This window comes from Periophthalmus magnuspinnatus, chromosome 19 (genome assembly GCF_009829125.3).
Source record: "Periophthalmus magnuspinnatus isolate fPerMag1 chromosome 19, fPerMag1.2.pri, whole genome shotgun sequence".
In the NCBI taxonomy this organism is placed as follows: Eukaryota; Metazoa; Chordata; class Actinopteri; order Gobiiformes; family Gobiidae; genus Periophthalmus; species Periophthalmus magnuspinnatus.
The window spans coordinates 5,922,655-5,943,662 of NC_047144.1; the positions used below are offsets into that span (position 1 = coordinate 5,922,655).

At 40.2% G+C, this 21,008-nt stretch overlaps 4 protein-coding genes across 5 annotated transcripts in view; 2 read left to right on the forward strand and 2 right to left on the reverse strand.

The window, feature by feature from the left end:
• The first annotated feature begins 223 nt into the window (after positions 1–223).
• Positions 224–4,203, forward strand: anks3 (ankyrin repeat and sterile alpha motif domain containing 3). The gene is made up of 16 exons (XM_055229809.1): positions 224–345; positions 442–627; positions 885–1,083; positions 1,165–1,286; positions 1,431–1,512; positions 1,593–1,710; positions 1,814–1,960; positions 2,029–2,154; positions 2,230–2,342; positions 2,413–2,562; positions 2,667–2,791; positions 2,875–3,016; positions 3,087–3,333; positions 3,405–3,461; positions 3,532–3,624; positions 3,704–4,203. The coding sequence occupies exons 1-15, from the start codon at positions 326–328 to the stop codon at positions 3,612–3,614; spliced, it is 1,917 nt and encodes a 638-aa protein (XP_055085784.1). The 5' UTR covers positions 224–325; the 3' UTR covers positions 3,615–3,624; positions 3,704–4,203.
• Positions 4,204–5,223: 1,020 nt separating this feature from the next.
• On the reverse strand, positions 5,224–9,391 carry wdr24 (WD repeat domain 24). The gene is made up of 11 exons (XM_033984839.2): positions 9,343–9,391; positions 8,782–8,897; positions 8,046–8,542; positions 7,787–7,964; positions 7,023–7,695; positions 6,848–6,918; positions 6,662–6,774; positions 6,474–6,578; positions 6,040–6,377; positions 5,767–5,951; positions 5,224–5,696 (listed from the first exon to the last, which is right to left on the reverse strand). Exons 3-11 carry the CDS (start codon positions 8,536–8,538, stop codon positions 5,528–5,530), a joined length of 2,325 nt encoding a protein of 774 aa, XP_033840730.1. The 5' UTR covers positions 8,539–8,542; positions 8,782–8,897; positions 9,343–9,391; the 3' UTR covers positions 5,224–5,527.
• zgc:112496 (uncharacterized protein LOC541336 homolog) lies at positions 9,387–10,675 on the forward strand. The gene is made up of 5 exons (XM_033984844.2): positions 9,387–9,694; positions 9,828–9,921; positions 9,988–10,147; positions 10,266–10,418; positions 10,495–10,675. The coding sequence occupies exons 1-5, from the start codon at positions 9,546–9,548 to the stop codon at positions 10,656–10,658; spliced, it is 720 nt and encodes a 239-aa protein (XP_033840735.1). The 5' UTR covers positions 9,387–9,545; the 3' UTR covers positions 10,659–10,675.
• A 53-nt stretch (positions 10,676–10,728) lies between these two features.
• The window catches only part of rhbdl1 (rhomboid, veinlet-like 1 (Drosophila)), a 36,920-nt gene continuing 26,640 nt past the window's right edge, over positions 10,729–21,008 (reverse strand). The window contains exons 6-8 of one of the 2 annotated variants that reach the window (XM_033984841.2): positions 18,703–18,803; positions 16,344–16,404; positions 10,729–14,349 (exon numbers count right to left, since the gene is read on the reverse strand). In XM_033984841.2, the coding sequence (XP_033840732.1) occupies positions 14,078–14,349; positions 16,344–16,404; positions 18,703–18,803 (434 nt within the window). In that variant the 3' untranslated portion in view covers positions 10,729–14,077. The remainder of the gene's footprint in view (positions 14,350–16,343; positions 16,405–18,702; positions 18,804–21,008) is intronic. The other variant, XM_033984842.2, reaches the window with a different exon arrangement.

Consider the following 21,008-nt stretch of genomic DNA (forward strand, 5'->3'; position numbering starts at 1 on the left):
TCAACAGAATGCACAAGCAGAGTAAGAATTGAGTCACATTTCTAAGTAAGATTCAGGGGGGTTTGGTGTCGTGGAGGCTCTCTGCAGCAGGAAAAGGCGGGGTCACGAGAGTACGGACACAATTGAGTGCGACACTCAAGTAAGTTTGACTTGCAGAAGTCTGAAGTACAGAAAAGAACTGCCTGTAAGTATTGAACTTGTCATTTACTTGACTGACATTCTGTTTCATTTGTTCTTCATAACTTTTTATATATCACGTTTTTAGTTGGCTTTTTGAGAAATAACGTTACTTTTGATGATGCAGCTAAGCTAATGGAAGCTACTTATGAAAACAAGTTTTCTCACGTAATGATAGATCTTGTATGGAAACATTTTTGTTTGATTGCATATTACATACCTGTTAGCGTGGATCTAGAGTGCAGTTTTTCTTGTTTTCTTCAGCCGTGAGCAGAGTGTGAGGATGTCTGAGCTCAGTGATGAGGCCAGTGAGTCGGAGCAGCTGGGAGCCAGTCTCTCTCTGTGGCTGGGGGAGTCCATGGTGCGGCCTGAGGAGCTGGATGTCCCGTTAGACCTCCACACTGCTTGCTCAATTGGACAGTACGACGTGGTAGCAGAGTGTATCAAAAAGTGGGTTCAACACAAATAATTCATTTACGTTATTATGCTTAAACCACAGACTTAGTTTCGTTTACAGTCGTTACTCGGTTGCCATAGCAACACGTGCAACGGCATCTATCACAACCGGTCAGACAGTGTACTTTCCATTCTGTAATATCTTAGCAAAATAGTAATGTTGTATAAAGTAGCATATGGCATAATAGACCATTTGTTTGCGCTTGATAAAGATGATTTAGTCATTGGCTTCTCTTCTTCTATCGTCTTAGAGGTGAAGTGGATTTGGACAGAAAAAATGTTGGAGGGTGGACCCCATTAATGTACGCTGCTTACATTGGCCATGACAACATTGCCAACTTGCTGCTGGAGGCAGGAGTAAATGTGAATGCTACAACAGCAAAAGGAATTAGTCCCCTGATGTTGGCAGCAAGCTGTGGAAATGAGAGTATTGCATACTTTCTGCTTCAGGTACTTAATGTGTATTTCATTAAAATCTTTCGATTTGCACAGATTCACTAACTAGCATTTTATTTAATATTTATTTTAAAGCAAGGTGCAGAGTTGGAAATGAAAGACTTTCGAGGCTGGACTGCTTTGTTTCACTGTACAAGTACAGGACACCAACAGATGGTGAAGTTTCTGCTAGATAACAATGCTGATGCCAATGTCAAGTGAGTGTCATCCAGTTCAAAATGTGAGGAGAAACACACGGGAACAAAATGAGACCTGACCCTTTATGACTGAATTCCCAGTAGCTTCATGCGTCAATCCAACAGCAGTCTTTTATAGTTAATGTTCTCAACCTCCTTTCTTAGGGAGCCAGTTTCTGGGTTTACTCCTTTGATGGAGGCTGCTGCTTCTGGACATGAAATTATAGTTCAGTACTTGTTAGATCATGTGAGTAAGTTATTGTTTATATTCTTTGTTAATGCAGCTCTAGTCTGGTTCATTATTAATATTTTCTTCCTTTCATTTAGAAAGTTAAAGTTGACCATCGGAATGCTAAAGGAGAAACTGCTCGCGTCTTGGGTATGATGTATGGCTACACCAAGATTGTTAGCCTTATTGATTCCCGTTCCAATAGGATTAAGCCAGGTATATCTAAATGTGATTCAAATACTGTAAAAAAACAAAAAAAAACAAAAAACAAAACACACACACACATCTGACATTTCCTAATTCTGATGTAAACCCCTAGGGCACTTTGAGGACCTGAGTTCATCTGAAGACTCTGATACTGCACCACCAAGACCGAGGCTGGGCAGAACTCGCAGCAAAGGTGTCAGCATCCATGATGGGCCGCAAGCCATCGCCAAATTCAGAGTTGGAACCCATAAACCTTGTGGTATGCACCAAAGCCAAAACTCAGACACTACTTTAGATTTGGTTTTGACAATAATTTTCTATTACTAGAAAACTCAGAGGCACCGCCAAGCTACATGGAGTTTCGTAATATTAGAGAACAAAGCGAGAGCATTCGTTACCGTGACGTGACCTCCCCTATTAATGAGTTGGATGGTCAGAGTAACAGTAGTAGAGGTACAATCTTCACCTGGGAAAGAAATGCAAAGATGTTTGTAAAGTGCATCAACATAACCTTTGTGCCATTTGCAGATGAAAGTCCTTTCTTTGACAATGACATGCCCACCATGAGAAGCAGCAGCAGCAGTGAGGGCCTGCCTCATGTCATGGGCCTGAAGTGGGAAGGCTCTGTCGAGAGCAACGAGGTGGGTACACACCCTGCTGAGTTTTCTCTATTGTGTGACGGCAACCAACAGTGCCCTATTTTCACTCCAGGACTCTGACCAGTGCAAAAAGAGTAGCTCTCGTCGAGTAAATAAAAGCAATCACTCTAAAGGCAAGAGTCGCCATGGAGGCAATAATTCAGCTCAAAGCAGCGGGAACCACTCACACTGTGGTGCTACCGCATCCTACTCTGGGCCCAAGGCAAGGCACTTTTAAACCGGTTCATCTGTATAAATAATGATAAATAAATCTGCCTTTTAATTCTGTTCTTGTCAATCTTGACAAAAAACATTTTATTTGTCCAGGACTTGGCAGAATTTCTGGAGCAAATTGGCTTCTCCAAATATCTTCCATTACTTGAGGAGCAGGATATTGACCTGAGAATATTTCTCACCCTTACTGAGAATGATCTAAAAGAAATTGGCATCACGTAAGAAGTGAAATACTTTTTGATAAGTTAAATTTTCCTGTGTATAATTGTGTATAATTCTACAGGACTGTTTCTAATTGCAGATTATTTGGTCCCAAAAGAAAGATGACCTCAGCGATTGCCAGATGGCATAGTAGTGCACGACCACCCAGTGATGCACTAGAACAAGCCTATGCTGACCAGCTTGAGGCGGAGATGCAGGAAATGGCCATTCAGTTACACAAAGTAGACTATATTTTATATTGCAGTACATGATCATCATTTATGTGAATAATTAACTTTTTTTGTTTATTAGCGTTGTGAGGAAGTAGAGGGCCTAAAAAGCCAAGTGTCTCAGGAAAAAGAGCTACGCACAGTGATGGAGGGATGCCTAATGGAGGATAAAATGGCTTGGAGAAGGGTGCACACTGAGCTAGTGGAGAACCACAGACTGGCCCAGGATATGAATGCTACTCTGGCAAAGACCAGAGCCTGCTGCACTGAGCTGCTTTCTTTTACTACTGGTGGCAATGAGACCGATGATACCAAGGCAAAAGATCAAAGTAAGAGAATGATTGATATTTGATTAAATGTAAACTTTGACAGTGTATTATAAAGAATACTTGTTTTCTAGTTGGGACATCTGCTATAGAATTAATAAAAAAGCTTGAATCATATGAAGAATTACTGGGTATGTACAGAATGTTTTAAGTTGCTTTGTTGAAATTTTATCCCAACTGAAGTGCTGCATTTCATTACAGCTGGAAACCTGCAAACTGTCCTTCAGAGCCTACGGCGACTGAGTGCTCCAGAAAAAGTATCTGACAGTTGGGAAAGGCCGTGATGTCTTTAAAGTGTGTTGGGCTGTCTTTTTAGTTGCCACCAATTAGTGGAAACCAATTAACTGAATTTCTGTTCTGTTTTAAAATTAAGGGTTCCCTGTTTGTTTTGACGAAGGGTGAAGTGTACCACCCTAAAAAGCATCTCAACTTGGGACAGTTCAAACCAGGCTCATCCAGGTCAGCCAAAGCGGACAGAGCTCTCCCTGATGACGAGGCGGGCGACAGGAGCAGCTCCAGGAGAATGACAAGCAAGCAGGAGGGATAACAGACCCCAGGCTTGTGCTTCCAGATGAAGGTGGCTGTGGATGTACTGAAATCTGAAAGCAGAGATACTGGTCTCTATTTAAAGTACTATACTGTGAAGTGCTCCTAAAATACTGTATAGTTGGACAATGTGAAATGTCACCTCAAGTGCATTGTAGATGGATAATCAAATTAGGCCTGTTAATTTATACAGGCCACTAACCTCTTACAATGCTAATGGCTTATACCCATTGTGGAAGTGTATTCCTTTGAAATTTTATGACAATCAAAATAAATGTGATTGCATAAGAGGGTTAATTTTGATTAGCTGAAATTAAAAGTTGTATGAACATATTTTGTCTGTTGAGTTCAACTCTGAAAATGGGTAAAACATCAACATTTTAGATGGAGAGCAAGACCATGACTTTTGAGGGTTTTTTGTTGACTGGGTTCACAAGCTATAAGTTTGTAGTGTAAAGCTACCCTTTGTTTGGACTGGCCCTGTTGTATTCTCACATGACACCACTAGATGCTCATTGGCCTCTCCAAACGAGCCTCAACACAGCTGCAGTACATTCAGAACGCTGCTGCTCGGGTCCTGACTAGAACCAGGAAGTACGAGCACATAAGTCCTGTGTTCAGGTCTCTGCACTGGCTTCCTGTAGCTCAAAGAATAGACTTTAAAGCAGCTCTGCTTGTGTATAAGTCTCTCCATGGCCTAAGTCCAAAGTACATCTCCGACATGTTAGTGCCATATGAACCATCTCACACACTGAGGACTTCAGGGACCGGCCTCCTGCTGGTGCCCAGATTCAGGACTAAACATGGGGAATCAGCATTTAAGTTTTATGCAGCTAAAACCTGGAACAGTCTCATAAAGATGTGAGACAGGCCTCTACTTTGACCATGTTTAAATCCAGGCTCCAAACGGTTCTGTTCAGCTGTGCACACGACTGAAAGGTTTTTATTCTGCATTCTTCTCTTTTAATGGTAAATTTATGATGATTATTTGTGATTATTTATGTTTTGATTTGTGTGATTTTAATTGTCTTTCTTATTCTGTAAAGCACTTAGAATTAGCTTGTGTACGAATTGTGCTATACAAATAAACTTGCCTTGCCTAGATGCTATTCGCTTTACTTCTGTAAGGACAAAGCTGGCCTACAATCACGCAGAAGACCAGAGAGCCCAGATGAGCCTGAAAAAAGGCTGAGAGAGGGGTTTTACATCTGCCATCTCCTGATAAAAAAAAAAAAAAATTAATAATAATAATCTTACAGATGGTAGCTTTAACACTCATCAGACAAGACTGACTCAAGACTATTGCCACCACAGCAGTGTCTCTAATAGAAGAAGCTGAAATCACCAACAATATTTTATATCTTTTGAAGAAAACAGCTCTTAATTTAATTTATAACATGTTTGCTGGTTCAAAACTATGCATTGCTTTGAGGAATTGCTTCCTCTTATATAAACATTATCTACAGATCTTCAAATAGGTTATAAGTATCATGTACAAGCATAAATTAGGAGACACTGAAGTCCAGGAGAAGACTGTAGCTCTTCCTTTTCTTGTCCACACAGCTGTATAGAGTTTCATATAAAATCCAGGTTCGTGTCGTCTTAAACCCCATTGCAATGGAGCTCTCATAGGCAGTGATGGTTGTAACCATCAGGTGTACTCACACAAGTGTCCACAGCCAGCAGGGCAATGGGCACTGTCTTTAAGCCAGTTCATAATGTGCTCGAGATGTCCACCGTGACTGCAGCCCTGACACCAAACGAATAGACCCTTCACAACATGGTGGCAGACAGCACATACACTGGCACATTGGTGGCATCTAGAAAACAATCATGACTTAAGCTGGCTAAAATCTATTTTTGAACTTTAAGTTAAACATTATCTTTTACCTGTCACAGATCCAGCCCTTGTTGCTCATAGGCCGTTTGCAGTTACTACAGTTGACGTGTAGAGTGGTAGAAGTCTGATTCAGGCTGGTGATGGCGCTGCATGTACTTAACTTGATGACCTCATTGGACACATTCCACAGCTCAAACCGCTGCAGCAGGTCTATGTAGGACATGTACCAGTGCTCCTGACCAACACAAAGACCATTCCGGAGGGAGGGTTTAAGATCTTCAGCTTCTACCCGCAGCTTTTCATCAAGTGCCGTGAAAACTCACCTGTGTTAGTTCATCAATCTCTTTCCTAATTCTTTCGCCTAAAACAATGAGCACTGATACAGCCATCTGCACATCGCCTCGCTCAGCATAAAACGTCAGCATCTCTCTCACAATGGGACAGAAGAAGGTGGCAGTCAGATGTGGACTGTACAGCGGCTGACAGATGGAGATGAGGGAGAACGACTCAATCGGGGTCAGACAGGTGACTTCTGCCTCGTTGCCACTGACATGTGGAGAGTCAGCCTTGTCCTGCTGTAGATGCTCTGGAGCTGATGGGTGGTCCATGATCTCATGACGCAGCTGAAAGCCTTCAGGCGGCAGTGTATACTCCTCCTGCTCTGTTGTCACAATAAAAACATCACAGCTGTCAGGAATAATACCATTTAAATGAAATGGTTACACTAACTGATATAAGCAGAGCACTGGGTTAGTACCTGCTTGATTGTCATGCTCCATGGAATAGAGGTCATCATCGTCTAACTCAGCATCACCAAACATGTACTCTGCTTGACCCTCGCTGCCTTCGGTCTCTTCATTCTCTGTTGGAAAATACAATAAGTGCGTCTGCTAACCTGTCAAAAATGTAATTTTTTATGATATTTGGATTCCAGTGCATTCTCACCCTCATTACTGATGATGTGTGCGTTGGTAGGGTCTAAGTGGATATTGTCCTGCCTATTTTCACCTTTGCTTCTCTCTAACGCCCTCTCTGCAGCCAGATCCTTCATACTGAAACTTAAATTACACAACATAAGATTATTAGCATATTAAACATATACTGCTGTTTATCATTATCAAATTGCTTCACCTGGTGCAACCAGATGTAATATTTGCTGGGTCTGAGAACATAATTCGCAACATTGTCCAAGTGGTGGAAACCTTTAGGTGGAAATGTAGATATTATGTATTATTATCATAATGACAGAGTACCCAGATATAGTTTTTAATTAAGGATAGGTCAAGGACAAATATAACTGACTGACCTGAGGCCTTTTGAGATCCTGAGCCACTTTTGCATTATGATCACATAGTTCAGCAAACGGTTTTCCACTGAGGAGGTAGAGTTGTGCTGTTTTAACAAACCAGTCCATGCGGTTGCTGTCCAAGTCTGTCTCAAATACACTAAGGGCACTGGACACATGTGCAAATTGTTCTGTCAAGTCTGGCTTTTTGAAAAAGAAGATGGGGTTCCGCCGGTCGCCTCCAGCATAAGGCTTCCTGCTGGAGTCACTGCTGATCAGACTCTCCTTAGCGGCAAAAGCCAGGTCACCAAATAGGCCAAAACAAAGGCCCTCAGGGTTGGCCTTGTCCACAGGGCGAGTGGCATCTTTGAACATGTGCTGGTAAAGTGTACTGTCTTTAGACCCCGAGAGGAGGATATCAGGCTCACGTTGATGACGCCAAACAATGCCAGTGGTAACGTCTTTGTGCTCTTCAAAGGTGGCAAAGGGAATGAATGGTCTGCGAATGTCCCACACATAGATGTTATGATCCACCATCATGGAGCAGGTCGCCAAGTGAAACTTCTTCTCAGGGCGCCACTTGACCCGTGCTACTGAAGCTATAGTTTGGACGCAGTATATCTCTTTTGCTCTGTTGGTTGTCATATCCCACACCTTCACCATCTTGTCTCTACCCCCAGTTGCTAGCCAACCTCTGAAATACAAACAAGTGAAGGCAAAATATCATTAGAAATAAATACAATCCTAGTAAATGTCATTTAAAACAGCAGTCAGTTTTTTCTGACCTGTCATCAGGATGCCAGTCACAACAGAACACCGGACCAGTGTGTGCAGTGAACATCCTTTCATATCGGTCAGGTCGTCTAATATCCCATAATTGGACATTGCCATTTTCGAAGGATGCCGCAAAGGTAAAATAATCTTTCATACTGAACTGGACATCTCGCACGCTTTCAGACTGACCTAAACCACAGATTGGATACATGTTATTATAGGCACTAATGTTGTGGCACTACATTTCTTGTTTCAATCTTTACATTTTACCAGAGAAAGTGCTGACAGATTCCTTCTTGCGCAGGTCAAAACACTTCATAAAGCCATCCTGTGAGCCACTCAACAGCATATACACCTCAGTTGGGTGGAAACAGACTTTGTTTACAGTACGTTTGTGTTCAGTAAACAGTTGATCCTGCTTGTTGCGGGACGGTTTGCCAAGATTCCAGGTGACCACTGCACCATTGGTGGCTGCGGTCGCCAGCAGATTCTCCTCCATTTGGTGCCACATGACATCTGCACAACTGAAATTTAAGGAGGGTTTTCGGCCAACTCTGAGATTGAGCTTCTCCACAAACTGCTCCTCCTCAAGGCTGTAGATTTTAAAGATGTTACGGCCTGCCACAACCACCTGTGTGGCATCACGGCATACACTGATGGCATTAGCAGGTGCGTCCAAGTGGCAAAACATAGTGATGCCATTGATGCCACTGCTGCTGTTGCTGCTGCTGAGGGCCGTAGTGACCCGTGACATCTTCTCCATTTTCCTTATTAAAGAGACAAAAGACAAACAAAATATTCTATGAACTTCTAAACCCTATACTAGATTTAGTGACAAACTAAATGATATTGCAAAAATCAGCCAGTAGATGGTAGTCATAAAGAACCTAATGCCACACAGTATGCATGGTGAATACAACTACAGTTTTAATTTGCCACAATTGTAATAATTCCTAAAATGGCACAATCACTTTGTAATGAGATTACAGTTACCTGTCATACTGACCTGTTAAATAAGTTCTGGACCAGTCAGTGACTGCAGGGCGTGCATCTCGTCATGTGCAGCCATCAGAGTTGTCTTTCACTCGACACATTGTCATCTCAGCAAACTACCTCATCTGTCTAAAAATGCAGATACTTCTGATGCAGACACACACAGACACTTATCTTCTAAGTTCAACGAGCTTAGAAGATAACCTCGCTTCATCACGTGTCACTACACCATAGACTACATGCACTACACATTAAATAAGCGATTTATGTATCGTACCAAATGATTCAAACGCATCCATAACGCAAAACTGTATTGAAACTGCATCGAAATTTGACGCAATTTAAAGATCTGAACATATCTGAATAGGGATTTGTTATGGAACAAAGTTCCGCTACGGCAAAGCACAGACCGAGCATGCATGCACTAGTAACACAGTCTGCTAAGGCTAGTAAGTTTAAATACAATTAAATAATCACTCCGTAATGAAACATAGGGTCCGTTACATGTATAAAGAGGCCATATGGTTGTATCTGTTGTGTTTTATAGGAAATACAGAAAAAACGGAGAGCCAACCTTCAACTGTTGTTACTTTTTACAGCACCGGAAGTTCACGTAATATCGCGAGAAGAGCTGACGAAAACACACTTTACCGCCTTTCATTTAAGACTTTTTCTTTTATTTTGGTTGGGTAGTAAGCGTAACGTCAAGTGTTTTTATTGGCCACCTACATTGTATATTATTTGTGTTTTAGAGTCTGTAGTTTTAGAAGAGTAGGTATGTCTGACATGTGTGCTCTGTTTACCTGCGAGGATCCTGCCACATGGAGAAAGGTCCATGAGAAATACTGGGATGTAGTGCAGTCCAGGATGACAAGACAAGGCAAGACGAGCAAGACAGGCCCAAAGCTGCTGACCCTGGACAAATGGTAATGTTTTGAAAAGTAGTTGATTTGAGTTTGTATACTTTGCAGACTGAAGGGTGTAGATTTTGTAAGGGATTACGCATTACTTTTTTGTAAAAAGTTTTAATTATTATATTTTTCTTCTTTGTTCTGTTAGGTACCAAGAAGAGCTGCCTGCCTGTATTTCAAATCGGTCTGAAAGACATGTCACTCACGTAGAGCTGGCGAAACTAATGGAATGGAAACTTACTGTAAGTTTGTTTTGACACAACACTTTGGTAAAGCTGCCTCTGTTCATACCCTACATTCTGTCTCAGAGGGGCAAGTTCAGGCCTCGGCTGCAGCATCTGGTGGAATCCAACAGTGCAGACACAGTGGAGAAATGTTCGAGAAAGGCCTTCAGCCTCCTGCCAGATGTTCATGCAGCCATCACTGAGCTCAGTGCTCTGAAAGGTGTCGGCCCTGCCACTGCATCAGGTCCGTATCCCTCTGCTCTGTAATGTGCATATGCTTTAAACACCGCAAAGAGCACTCCTCAGATATTACCTTAGAATATAGTCTGCTTTTGTGCCATCTGACTCTTGGATTGTTGCAGCCGTGTTGGCAGCTGGAGCCCCAGAGCAGGCAGCCTTCATGTCAGATGAGGCCATGGAGAGTATCCCAGGAATAACGCCTATCCAGTACACTGCCAAACACTATATCCTCTACTTGACAAAGATGCTTGAGCAAACTGAAAAACTGAACAGATGTAAGCAAAGAGGGTTCACTACCCTTTTTTTTTTAATATCACTGTCATTACTGAGCGTGTAACTTTTTCCCCTCAGTGGACCACCTGCGGGACTGGACTCCTCAGAAACTGGAGCAGTGTCTGTGGGCCTATAGCATCACCACAAAGCAGCAGCTCCCTCTTCTACAGAACATCTCTGTAAGCAACAAAAGAAACTCTGAATGTGAGGAGAAACCACAAAAGAAGCTGAAAGTAAAATAAAATCATATGCATTACAATATTTTGTTCAAATAAATATTTTAAGAAGAACATCGGTTCACACAAAAGCAGTGGGATGTTGCCACAGTATTCTTTATTTATATTGTTTTAAATTAAAGCAAAGTACAACGAACGGTACAAAATAAAACAATATATATATGTATATATGTACATATTTACAATATAAAATTGTTCTGTTCAGAACTTTTAAAAAGTACAATAGAGTGAATCATTAATGAGGACTTTGATATATATATATATACATTATCCATATGTAAATTTAGCTTTCCTTTAGATTCATGATCAGGAGAAAAATAGCTTCATCTGCCTGTTCTTTGTGTAAACGCTGTTGGCACAACCTCAGGTCTGTGAGAGGCTGGACCTGTAGCTTGGCACCTGTTTCATTGATAAAAGTGAGCAGCTCATGAGGACGACCGCAGCAGCACAGATATCTGAATCTGATCTTAAACAAATCTCCACTTCACTTCAGACAAATGGAAACTTCATATTACCCATAGCAGTTTAGACAGTATAAATACTGACATAAACTCCTCAGTGCTTGTCAGTCATGTTAATGTGACTAATAATTTCATATTTCCTGCACAACTAATTTGACTCTGTCTAAGGTCATTTTGGCACTTTGAACTAAAGCTTTATTAGCAGGTAACCTACAATATTATTATCTGGCTGCCTTCCTTGCCCAGTTGGGTCATGAGGGTCACTCTTACTCACTCTTGCCTCAGAAATTAGACTGAGGGGAGCGACTGTAGTTAAAATGAACTTAAGATATTTTGCAGTGTGACTTTAATTTGTTTTCATTTTTTCTTGTTAATTATTGTATATCGTGCATGCAGCAAACAGCAAAGCAGCCTTCCTACACTGTGCGCAGTCCAAGGCATTGGGCGTAACAGTACTATGAATTAGCATAGGGGAGGTATACTAATTAGGTCTGCAGGATGTCTATGGCAGTTAAGATTATGGCACATATGAGTATATCAAGTAAAACATGTCTTATGGGAATCACAATAGACCCACAGGCATTTGCTCTGATCTTCAAAATAATAAGAAAAAAAACAACAGCAATTAAATTATAATCATGCAGACTGTCAGAAGTTTATCAAAGTACAATGTTATGTTTACAGTTTTCCTTAAAGTTCTTCTTGTTACTGATGTGCACCTGACAGGCATCTACAGTTGAGTCAGTTCTGCTACAATCATCATTGTAGTAACTAGAGTTTAATCCAGGTTTCACTTTTTACTTGATGACCTATTAATAATAGTATCAACTTGTTCAGAGGAATGCCTATCCTGTTTGGTTTCTGTCTTCAACAGGGAGGGGAGGGGGATCTTAACAGCTAAAGTGATGTTCAAAGACACAGCCTTTTTTACTAGCCCTTTTTACATCCTATAAAACTAGAGTTAAAGAGGCACATTAACCTCCTCTCTGGTGCTGCCTTCATCTTCATTGTATGCATTATTCATCATGTAACTCTGCTATCCCAAGCAATAATATGCCCTAGTATACGTCATTTTCCATCAAAGGTTCGTTACCTGTGAATACTGTCTTATTATGTGAAAATGGCTTATTCTTGTCTTTTTATACTGAGCAAGACACTAACAACATATCTCTGGACACTTTGATGCAGAAGCGAATGCTCTGAACTGTATTTATGACCCATTGTCAGAATTGGCAAATCTATAACTCTTGGCACCAGAATCCAGTGGACAGTCAAATTAACTATTGATTCAATAACTGTAAAAATATAAAGCATGTAAATCTAATTGCTCTCTTCTCCTTTGTAGAGTTCATATATTATAACAAGGAATTGGGGATAAAGTTGAGGACTTGGCACTTGGCAAAAATAGCTGCATCTTATATTAGTGGTAAATGAATAAGCTGTAAAAATGAGGTTCGCTACATGAAAATATCTCACACAGTTTATCCTTTTCATATGAAAACAATGAGGTTTTGGCTAAGGTTGCCAAACACTCAAACCAAAAATCCTTGTATGATAAGTTCTTTCTATGGCTTATTCTGTTAAACAGTAAACAAACCAAATGGGTTGTCCAGTTTGGCCTCATGGACTATTTTCAGAAGAACAATCATGGCATCATTTTTTTTCTGCACCATTTGAAACATAGGTTTTTCCAATGAATGAGGGAAATACAAATAATAAATATACTCTTAGTTATTAACATACAATATACACATCCACATCAAACCAAAGGAACAACTTAGAACACTGTTTTTCTTATAGATACATTCCTTTACAAAAGTATACAGTCCCTAAGAATGAGGTAAAGACTGGGTCTAACCAAGACTCCAATACTTCTGAGAGAAGGTCAAAGGTCAGGCGATGACAGAGCCCCAGTCAAGTCCATCACAACGGCAGAAGCTAGTATTTGGATTGTGATTTTGACGTTTAAAAACTGTTTAGTTTGCCTGTTTCAAGGACATCTGTGTCCTCCACAGAGTCACATGGCATATTTTATGTGCCTTTGTAAATATATAGGACTCAAAAACCTGCTGCTGGAGTAATCACCATCCAGAATTTCAGCTTTAATTTTTTTTTTTAACTATCTATTTCTGTTGTGTCAAATATGCTGTAGCACAGTGTAAGTTCAATGTAAAATAATACGAGAGAAAATGTCTTCAACTATATGGATAGATATACTAGATTTCTTCCCTATATTGGGAAATGAGGTGTCAGATCAACTTTTACACATGTCTTCAAATTAAAGCACCTGTAACAGCGAACACTTTAAATAAGGCAGGTATCATTTTTCTCTTTGCTACTAATTACTGCTACTTTAATATTTGCTATATTGCCTCCTATTGGAAACAAATGGTCTTTAGCGGTTGTGCTAAAACTCATTTTTCATACAAGGGTAAAACTGATTTAGATTCAATTCCTTCAACTGTTGGAGTTTTCCTTCTAACTTTTTCTAAACTAACAAAATATGAGATGTAAAGAGCACAGTACTTAAATGCTCACTTAAAGCTGGTGATATGACTGAAACGTATATAAAAACATACACAGAAGGCTCCTCAAAAAGTATTTGAGGATTGTGACCTGTACTTGTTGCTACTGATACACCCTCTTTAATAAAAGAGACATATTTCTTTGATTTGCAAAGTACTGTAAAAAGGATTCTTGTCAGACAGATTCTGGAATGTGATGTTACTCTCTCGGGGGACAGGAGCCAGTAATTCCTGTTACTTATGATTTTAAAAAATATCCAAAATTAAAACACTGTTGAACCTGATCATGTAGCACTAACAATGTGCATTTTAGTTTGTTTTGTCGCCTGCCCACAACTTACTTACTCACTACAGACCTATAAAATGTTGTGATGTCATCTGAAACCCAGCATATAGGGGGGCTAAGTAGAAGTCTGTATTTTGAGGGGATAGGCCTTCATCAGGGGGGCGGAGGGATCTGGACGCCTAAAAGCTCATAAGCGAAGATATTCCAGAAGATGGCAAACAGGAGAAAGGTGATGAAGGAGAAGATGATGACCCACCACGAGCACTGCTTCTGGAGGCTCTCCTCGTAGCTGCGCAGGATGAGCAGGCCCATGCTGATTCCCACCACAGCCCCCGACAGGTGTGCCATGAAGCTGGGCTGGGGTCCCGATGAGGGAAGGGGTGGGGAGAAGCGGAGCCAAACAGCACGCCCCACCTCCGAGCTCACTGTGGAACAGAGAGGTACACAGTAAACTAGAGGACAAGAGCAACACCACGATACCAATAAAAATATGATAATTATAGAACACATTATGATTGATTTGGTTATATTAGCATTAAATTATAATATGCAATGATAGCTATTTTATATTTTGTTCAATGCAAACTGCAAAAATGATTGAAAGATTGAAAGTGACATTTTTAAACCCTACACATATGACCAAAGTCTGACTTAAAAAAGTAAAAGTACATTCTGAACATTCAAATTTCAAATTTGAATGTTCAGAAACTGCAGAGTTACTCAAACATCCATGAATCAATCGAAATACAAGTCTGAGTAAACTAATGATGAGGGACACCAATATGACATTGTTAAAAGTTCACAAAAGTGGATTTTGCATATTTTTTTTTAAGTAACTTTAAAGTTTTTGAGACAAATCCAACAGACTTTTGCATTTCACTAGCATTTTCATTTAGCTTTACCAGCTATTGGAGTGATTCTACGTACAGTGCGAAGGGATAAGATTGACCTAGGTCCTATTCCAAACCGATTCATGTGATTTCAAAAACGTCTCAATATTTGATGCAGACATGTTAATTTTTCAGATTCTGGGCTGTGGTCCAATAAAATGGTGCACTCTCGACTTTGTGGCAATAGTTTGGGGAAGGAACAGAGTGTCCATGAATAAATTATTTACTCAAGTCGGTGCTGAAGAAATTGAGTGGCCTGAAGTCTCACCTTTGCAGATAAATCTCGCTTGTTTTTTCCCCACAGGGCTGCAGAGGCATTCAGTAACCGTCTACAAATAAATGTCTATATAGTTTGAAAGTTGCACTGCACGTATATGACCATGTAAGGAGAGAGTGCATACTTTTGGTCGCGTGGTATATGTCAGACTTTAGATACAAGTTTATTAAAAAAAATTGAACAGATTTGCTGATGTAAAGTTGACTTTTTGACCATGTTTCTCTAATATGACTTTCTAAATACCAGCAGATGGAGCACATAAAACCATTAAGAGAATATGCACATCACAGCTTAATGGTCCATTATGTAACTTTTCTGGACTTGCTTTTCTCCATAAGATGTTATTACTTTGCATGGAAGTTTCCAGAGTATGGCCTTAACCTATCCATCTCCATAGAGACAAGGAGGTGACTCCTCCAGGCCAAGTTCCAGGTCAGATCTGTGGAGAGGCAAGTTCCCCCCACAGTAAGAGCTCTTCTGTCTCAGACTATCCCTATGTTTGATGAACTGACCATAAAACCAGAGCAAACACTGCCCCCGCACTGACATCAACAATGTGTCATCTTTTATTTTGAAACTCGGCCGCTTGTGTTTGTGAGAGGCAGACAGAGCTTTTCACATTCCAACAGAGACGACGGGCTCCAGTCGCAGTTTGGGGGCGGCAGTCTCAAGACAGATGGAGGGACATATTGCTCACAAATGAAAGTCAGAGCATTGGCTTTTGCATGGAGAAAAGGACATTCCAAAACCAAGCAACATGTCCAGTATATTGCATGAGGCCTGGGGTTGTCAAAAGTAGTAAGTAGTATTGTCTTGATTAAAATTATTTAAATTAAAAAGATTAATCCGGATTTGAGTAGTTTTGAATTGGTTGGACGTAATTGCTTATAAGGCATATCATCTTAAACTCATTTCACAACATTTCAAATGGTTCCAATTAATTTAGCTGGACAGAAGAAAATAAATCTGCCAACGGGGTAATTGCGATTTTATTTTTCACAACATCAGTGAATAATTTGACTTGGAAAAAAAAGAAGCAATTTATTAAACCAAGTCGGAAACATTTTTGACTAAATTAATGTAAGTCTAGCGAGTAAATAAATCTTAGTAAAAAATGTGTTAACATCTTGAATTAAGCAATAATGAAGTAATTTTAACAAAACTTGATATTCCCTTTTTAACTTGTCTTAAGAGGCTTTGACAAGTGTAACAAAATATGACAATACATTGCAACAGTTTGCATTGAACTTACTGCAGACCAAAGCCAGGATCATGCGGAGCAACTTGTACGGACAGCGCATCCCGGCCCAGTTCTGCAACACACAGCAAAAATGTCCTATCAGTGCGAAATATCACCAGGCATACACAAGCCTTATATGAGCAAAGTCACACAAGAATTTACACTGGAGGAGGACATGGGATTATTGTATGGATAGAATGACAAGGGCTTATAAGGTAAGGTGATGTCAGGAAAAACTGTTAAATGCCCATTAAAAGTTTGTGGACTTGCAATATGACAATGAGAAAAATCAGCATCAACTTAATTATAGAGCTGAATACGGTCTTATGTAATACTAAACTAGGCTCACCAAAATATACTTTATTTGGAACACTGTTGAAAAAAGTTATTTACATTGGACAGTTATGCACAAAAATATTGCACATTTTGAGTTATTTTCCACTTTGGATGTTAATTTCTGATTAGACATTTAACTTTAACATAATACTGTGATTTAGTGCAGCAAGAGAGTGATAATATTCTATGCCAAAAGTTTAAATGTTCAAATTGTTCTATTCCATCCTTGTTCTAGTATTGATGTTGATTATTAACTATATTTACCACAGTGTAAAGGGACACTACATCGTGAAAACTTCAATGCAGTAAAAATAGACACAGTTCATTATGACTAATTGCACTAATCATATCCATCCTCAGATCTCCAGCTGTGATAATATCCCCCATTGTTTCTCTGTTCTGTCGAGCAGTGATTGATGAAATAAAGTTTGTGTAAGTCCGTATGCTCAAAATGAAGAGGGCCGTCACTGTGCTGCTGAGGTAAGCTACAGAATAGCACTGAGCTGCTACTGATGCCGCTTTCTGATGGGAGGCAATTTGCTTTGACATGCCTCGGCGGGAGAGCAGAGATATGGTATGCATCTATAGAAGACGTCCATTCCATTTTGTCTGCTGGAAATCTTATTATCAGGCTGCTGACACTGAGAAGGTATGGGGTGCAGAGGCTTACAGAAGTGCTTGCATTTCAGATATATCACATAAGGAGTGTGATGTTTGGAGATGTGTTCTTCTGACACTTTCCCGTAGTATTTCGCTTCACATTAAAATGTCTTTGATAAATCCTGATGTCAAATGGAAAGTTACTGAAGATGCCAGCTCTTCCCTTTAAAACATAAAACAAAGTTATCAAAGTGGGACGTGCCTTCCAGGATTTCCCTAGCAGACATCAAACAGTGCATTCTGTCTGTTCGCTGCTGGGTGTGGTAGTAACAGTTATAGTCTGTGAGTCTCAGCTCTCGGGCTCATCAGCGCCCCTGTCTCATGCTGGCCTGTCCACTGCCCGCACTGAGGAGGAAGAGGGTTAGTTAAAGTGATTTGTCTAACGCCGCCAAGGGGAATGTGCAGTCCGCTCGTGTGACACAACAATATGCACCCTGGGAAGAGCTCGTCCTGAATACAGTTGTTTACGGTAATTATTAAAATATGAGGAATTCAATAAGTAACTCTGAGATATTAAAAACAAAAAAGTATGATAACCCGAGTCAAAAATAGGTTACACATATTCTAAATCTATGTATCTTAATTATTTACACACTGCTGTCAGGCACATCTTGTATCATCTAAAATAGCTCATTATTTAGTTTCATAATGTGACAAACATGGAGATACGGTACAAACAAATGGTGTCAGCTTGTCAACACTAAATTAATAACAGAGTAATAGTCTAATAGAAAAGGTAGTATTTCCACAGCTGGTTCCAACAGCTGCTTAATCTGAAATTAGATGTAAATTTAACAAACTGAATATCAGCAACAGATTAAACAAGACTAAAATGCAGGATTTGGTTGGCTACTGAGCTAGTGGTCACATACATGTAAGATAGACAAAGACTGGACTAACAGGTAGGGTCACTAAGGGAGAATACCCTATATTTTTTTCTGGTTAGCTACTTTGGTGGCCACTAAAATGCAGTGCAAGCAAAGTCTACTATATTTTACCCATAATGACTGATAATAAAACATCAACAGCGTTGAAATGGTTCATTAATGTAAAACATTGAGAACCTCTCAAGAGCACAGAATGTCTGGTCATTATAGCTAGGGTTTCAGAAGGGTACTATAAGCTTGTAAATACATGAAGCCTCAGTGTCCCTGCTCCATTGAGATCCTCTATTTTGCTGACACTTGACTAAGAGCTCACAAGGGCCATAAAATATTTCACAGCCGACCAATAAAAATTTTTGTCACGTTAATATGACAGGTCTGTAACAGGAGGTTAGCTATCCGTCTCCTCACTCAATGTCTCAAAGTGACATTTCGACTGCACTGAATGGCTTTTTGTGAACAATGTAGGCGACGATTATGATTGCCGTTACCATGACGACGTTGGCGAGGTGGGCCGAGCAGAGTGCATAGACCCCCCCGGAGCCCCCCACCACGGGAGCGCGCATGTCCGTGATGGACACCGTCAGCGAGCCTGCAAAGACACAGAGAAAGAAAGATTAGACAGAAATGCATGGGGAATATAGATAGTGTTTAGTGTGGGCTTTTTAGAGCCAAGCAAAACAATGCCTCGTCATCCTCAGTCACCTTGCTTACGGCTAAATATGAGAGCAACTATATGCTTTATCAGCTGACCTTCACATACCCTTTTATTGTCTTAAAATGCCAGACAGGCTGCAAAAATATTCCAAAAGGCGGATATAGGCAGAATAGATTTTTCCTGCAGGAAGCTGGCATTTAAAAGGGGGAAATCAAAAGCAGCAGGTGGATCTTGCTGAACAGGATAATTTGCCGAAGCTGCCTCGTGTTATATTCATGAGACAGTCTAATCTGGGATATGTGGACATGGAGGGGAGCCAAAGATGCAGCCAAATGTTGTTTTAATAGAAAAGTGCAGCGGTGTCTCATGGCTGGAGAGATATAAGGCGGAGAATCATAAAGAAATAATGGAGCATGGGCCCAGACAGGGTTGTAATAGGCCAGTGCACTTTCATCGAGGTAGACAACACAAACTAATCATATCTTCTGCACACATTGCGAGATAGGGGCAATTTTCTCTGTTAGCAGTGTGTATAAAGAGCGATTACGAAGCCATTACTCCCCACTAATCACAAGGGGGCAGTAGAAAACCTACAAATTTACATACTAATTATTATGATGCCTTGGAGGTGGTCTAGTTACAGTAATAATGACATGCTGATTAATTGCATTTGCAAACTCAACCCTCTTTAATATCAATTTGGGCCAGCACTGGCTTAGTGGTTAGAGCACTCATCCAAAAGGTTGGAGGATCGATTCTCGCTCATACTAGTGCATACTACCATTGTGTCCATAGGCAAGACATTTTAACCACTTTACAAAGCCATAACACTTAGTATAAATGTGGTGTTTGCAGTGAGTGATAGGTGGTCGTAGGAGCAGATTGGCATCCCTGCTTCTGCCAGTTTATCACCAGGACATTTTATTAATATGAAGATGAGCTTATGAGAAGAAGCACAACTCAGGTGTAATCCAAGACTCTAATAGTAAGTGATATTATTTATTTAGTCCACTTCAACTAATTGAGCAACATCATTACATAATATCTTCTGTGCTATTATAAACTCACCATGCACTCTTCGTTTGTTCAAATTGTCTCCAATTTGTTACTGACCAAGAAATACCACAACTGTTGCTATTGGTTGTTTTCGAATTAGTTTGATGATTAGGACCCAGATACCACTAAAAATGTGCATAATGACAATATTCATCTAACCCGTTCCACAACTCCATAAAGCATTGCCGATATAGCGTGCTGTGATGTCATCTAAACCCATCATTTCATTTGTTTGTGAGTAGTCATAATATTATCTTTGGGATATGACCATTTGAATCCTTATAAATCAACAGATATCCAAAGTGCGAACTCCCCATTGGCCTGCTGTGGTGCTAAGCAAACGTGTCATTCTTGATGCATTGCTACACCTTGATCACGTGAAGAAGCTACTCTGACAGAATTCTAAGCAGACACTGTCCTCGCCCGCTACTGTCAGCTCCCTCCAATTATGCAAATGAGCTGATAAGAAGCACGCCCAAAAAAACTAAATAATCTGCTTTTGAATCACAGCTTTAGTTTTGCCACAGTTGTGATCTGGTATCTATAATGCATGTAGTAACATTCATATTCCTCTGTGCGCACACTGGGTATAAACATGGGCCCTAAAGAACGCCTTGTCAGCCCACGATGGCAGCAATGATTATGGAGAGACAGATGGTAATCAAGAGCGCCTTCCCGAGTCATTCATCTCGCCACACTGACACCTTAGACACTTCCCAACTTGGATTTATGGACAATTTGAAGGTTGGACCTCAGCTCAAGTTATGACAAGATTCACTACACCTCAATATTTCTAGACATACACAAAGTTGCAATTATACAGCTTGGTATCTGATTTGTTAAAAAAAAATAATGTAGAGCAAGTGCAGCTGTCTCCCCTCTTGAGTTTGTACTGTGTCGAGATTTACAACATGCCCAAGATAAATTTATGGCTTTTATGTAGCGGAGAAGTGGAATGCCTTTTGATGAAATATTGATGGAATAATCAGATGCTGTCTGGAGTTGTAATGATGTTTGGGTTATTGTATATAGGATGAATGTAATTAATGCTTAATGTGGAAAGTGACAAAAACAAATGTGTGG

Excerpts from the sequence above, each read along its gene's own strand:
- anks3 (XM_055229809.1), top strand. The coding sequence starts at position 326 with ATGAAAACAAGTTTTCTCAC. Across the intron at positions 3,017-3,086 it reads TGGCCATTCAGTTACACAAA|CGTTGTGAGGAAGTAGAGGG; the intron begins GTAGACTATATT and ends TTTGTTTATTAG. Across the intron at positions 3,462-3,531 it reads ATCATATGAAGAATTACTGG|CTGGAAACCTGCAAACTGTC; the intron begins GTATGTACAGAA and ends ATTTCATTACAG.
- wdr24 (XM_033984839.2), bottom strand. The coding sequence starts at position 8,538 with ATGGAGAAGATGTCACGGGTCACTACGGCCCTCAGCAGCAGCAACAGC. Across the intron at positions 6,378-6,473 it reads GGAGCATGACAATCAAGCAG|AGCAGGAGGAGTATACACTG; the intron begins GTACTAACCCAG and ends TTGTGACAACAG. Across the intron at positions 5,952-6,039 it reads AGATTGATGAACTAACACAG|GAGCACTGGTACATGTCCTA; the intron begins GTGAGTTTTCAC and ends TGTGTTGGTCAG.
- zgc:112496 (XM_033984844.2), top strand. The coding sequence starts at position 9,546 with ATGTCTGACATGTGTGCTCTGTTTACCTGCGAGGATCCTGCCACATGG. Across the intron at positions 9,695-9,827 it reads CTGCTGACCCTGGACAAATG|GTACCAAGAAGAGCTGCCTG; the intron begins GTAATGTTTTGA and ends TTGTTCTGTTAG. Across the intron at positions 10,419-10,494 it reads AACTGAAAAACTGAACAGAT|TGGACCACCTGCGGGACTGG; the intron begins GTAAGCAAAGAG and ends TTTTCCCCTCAG.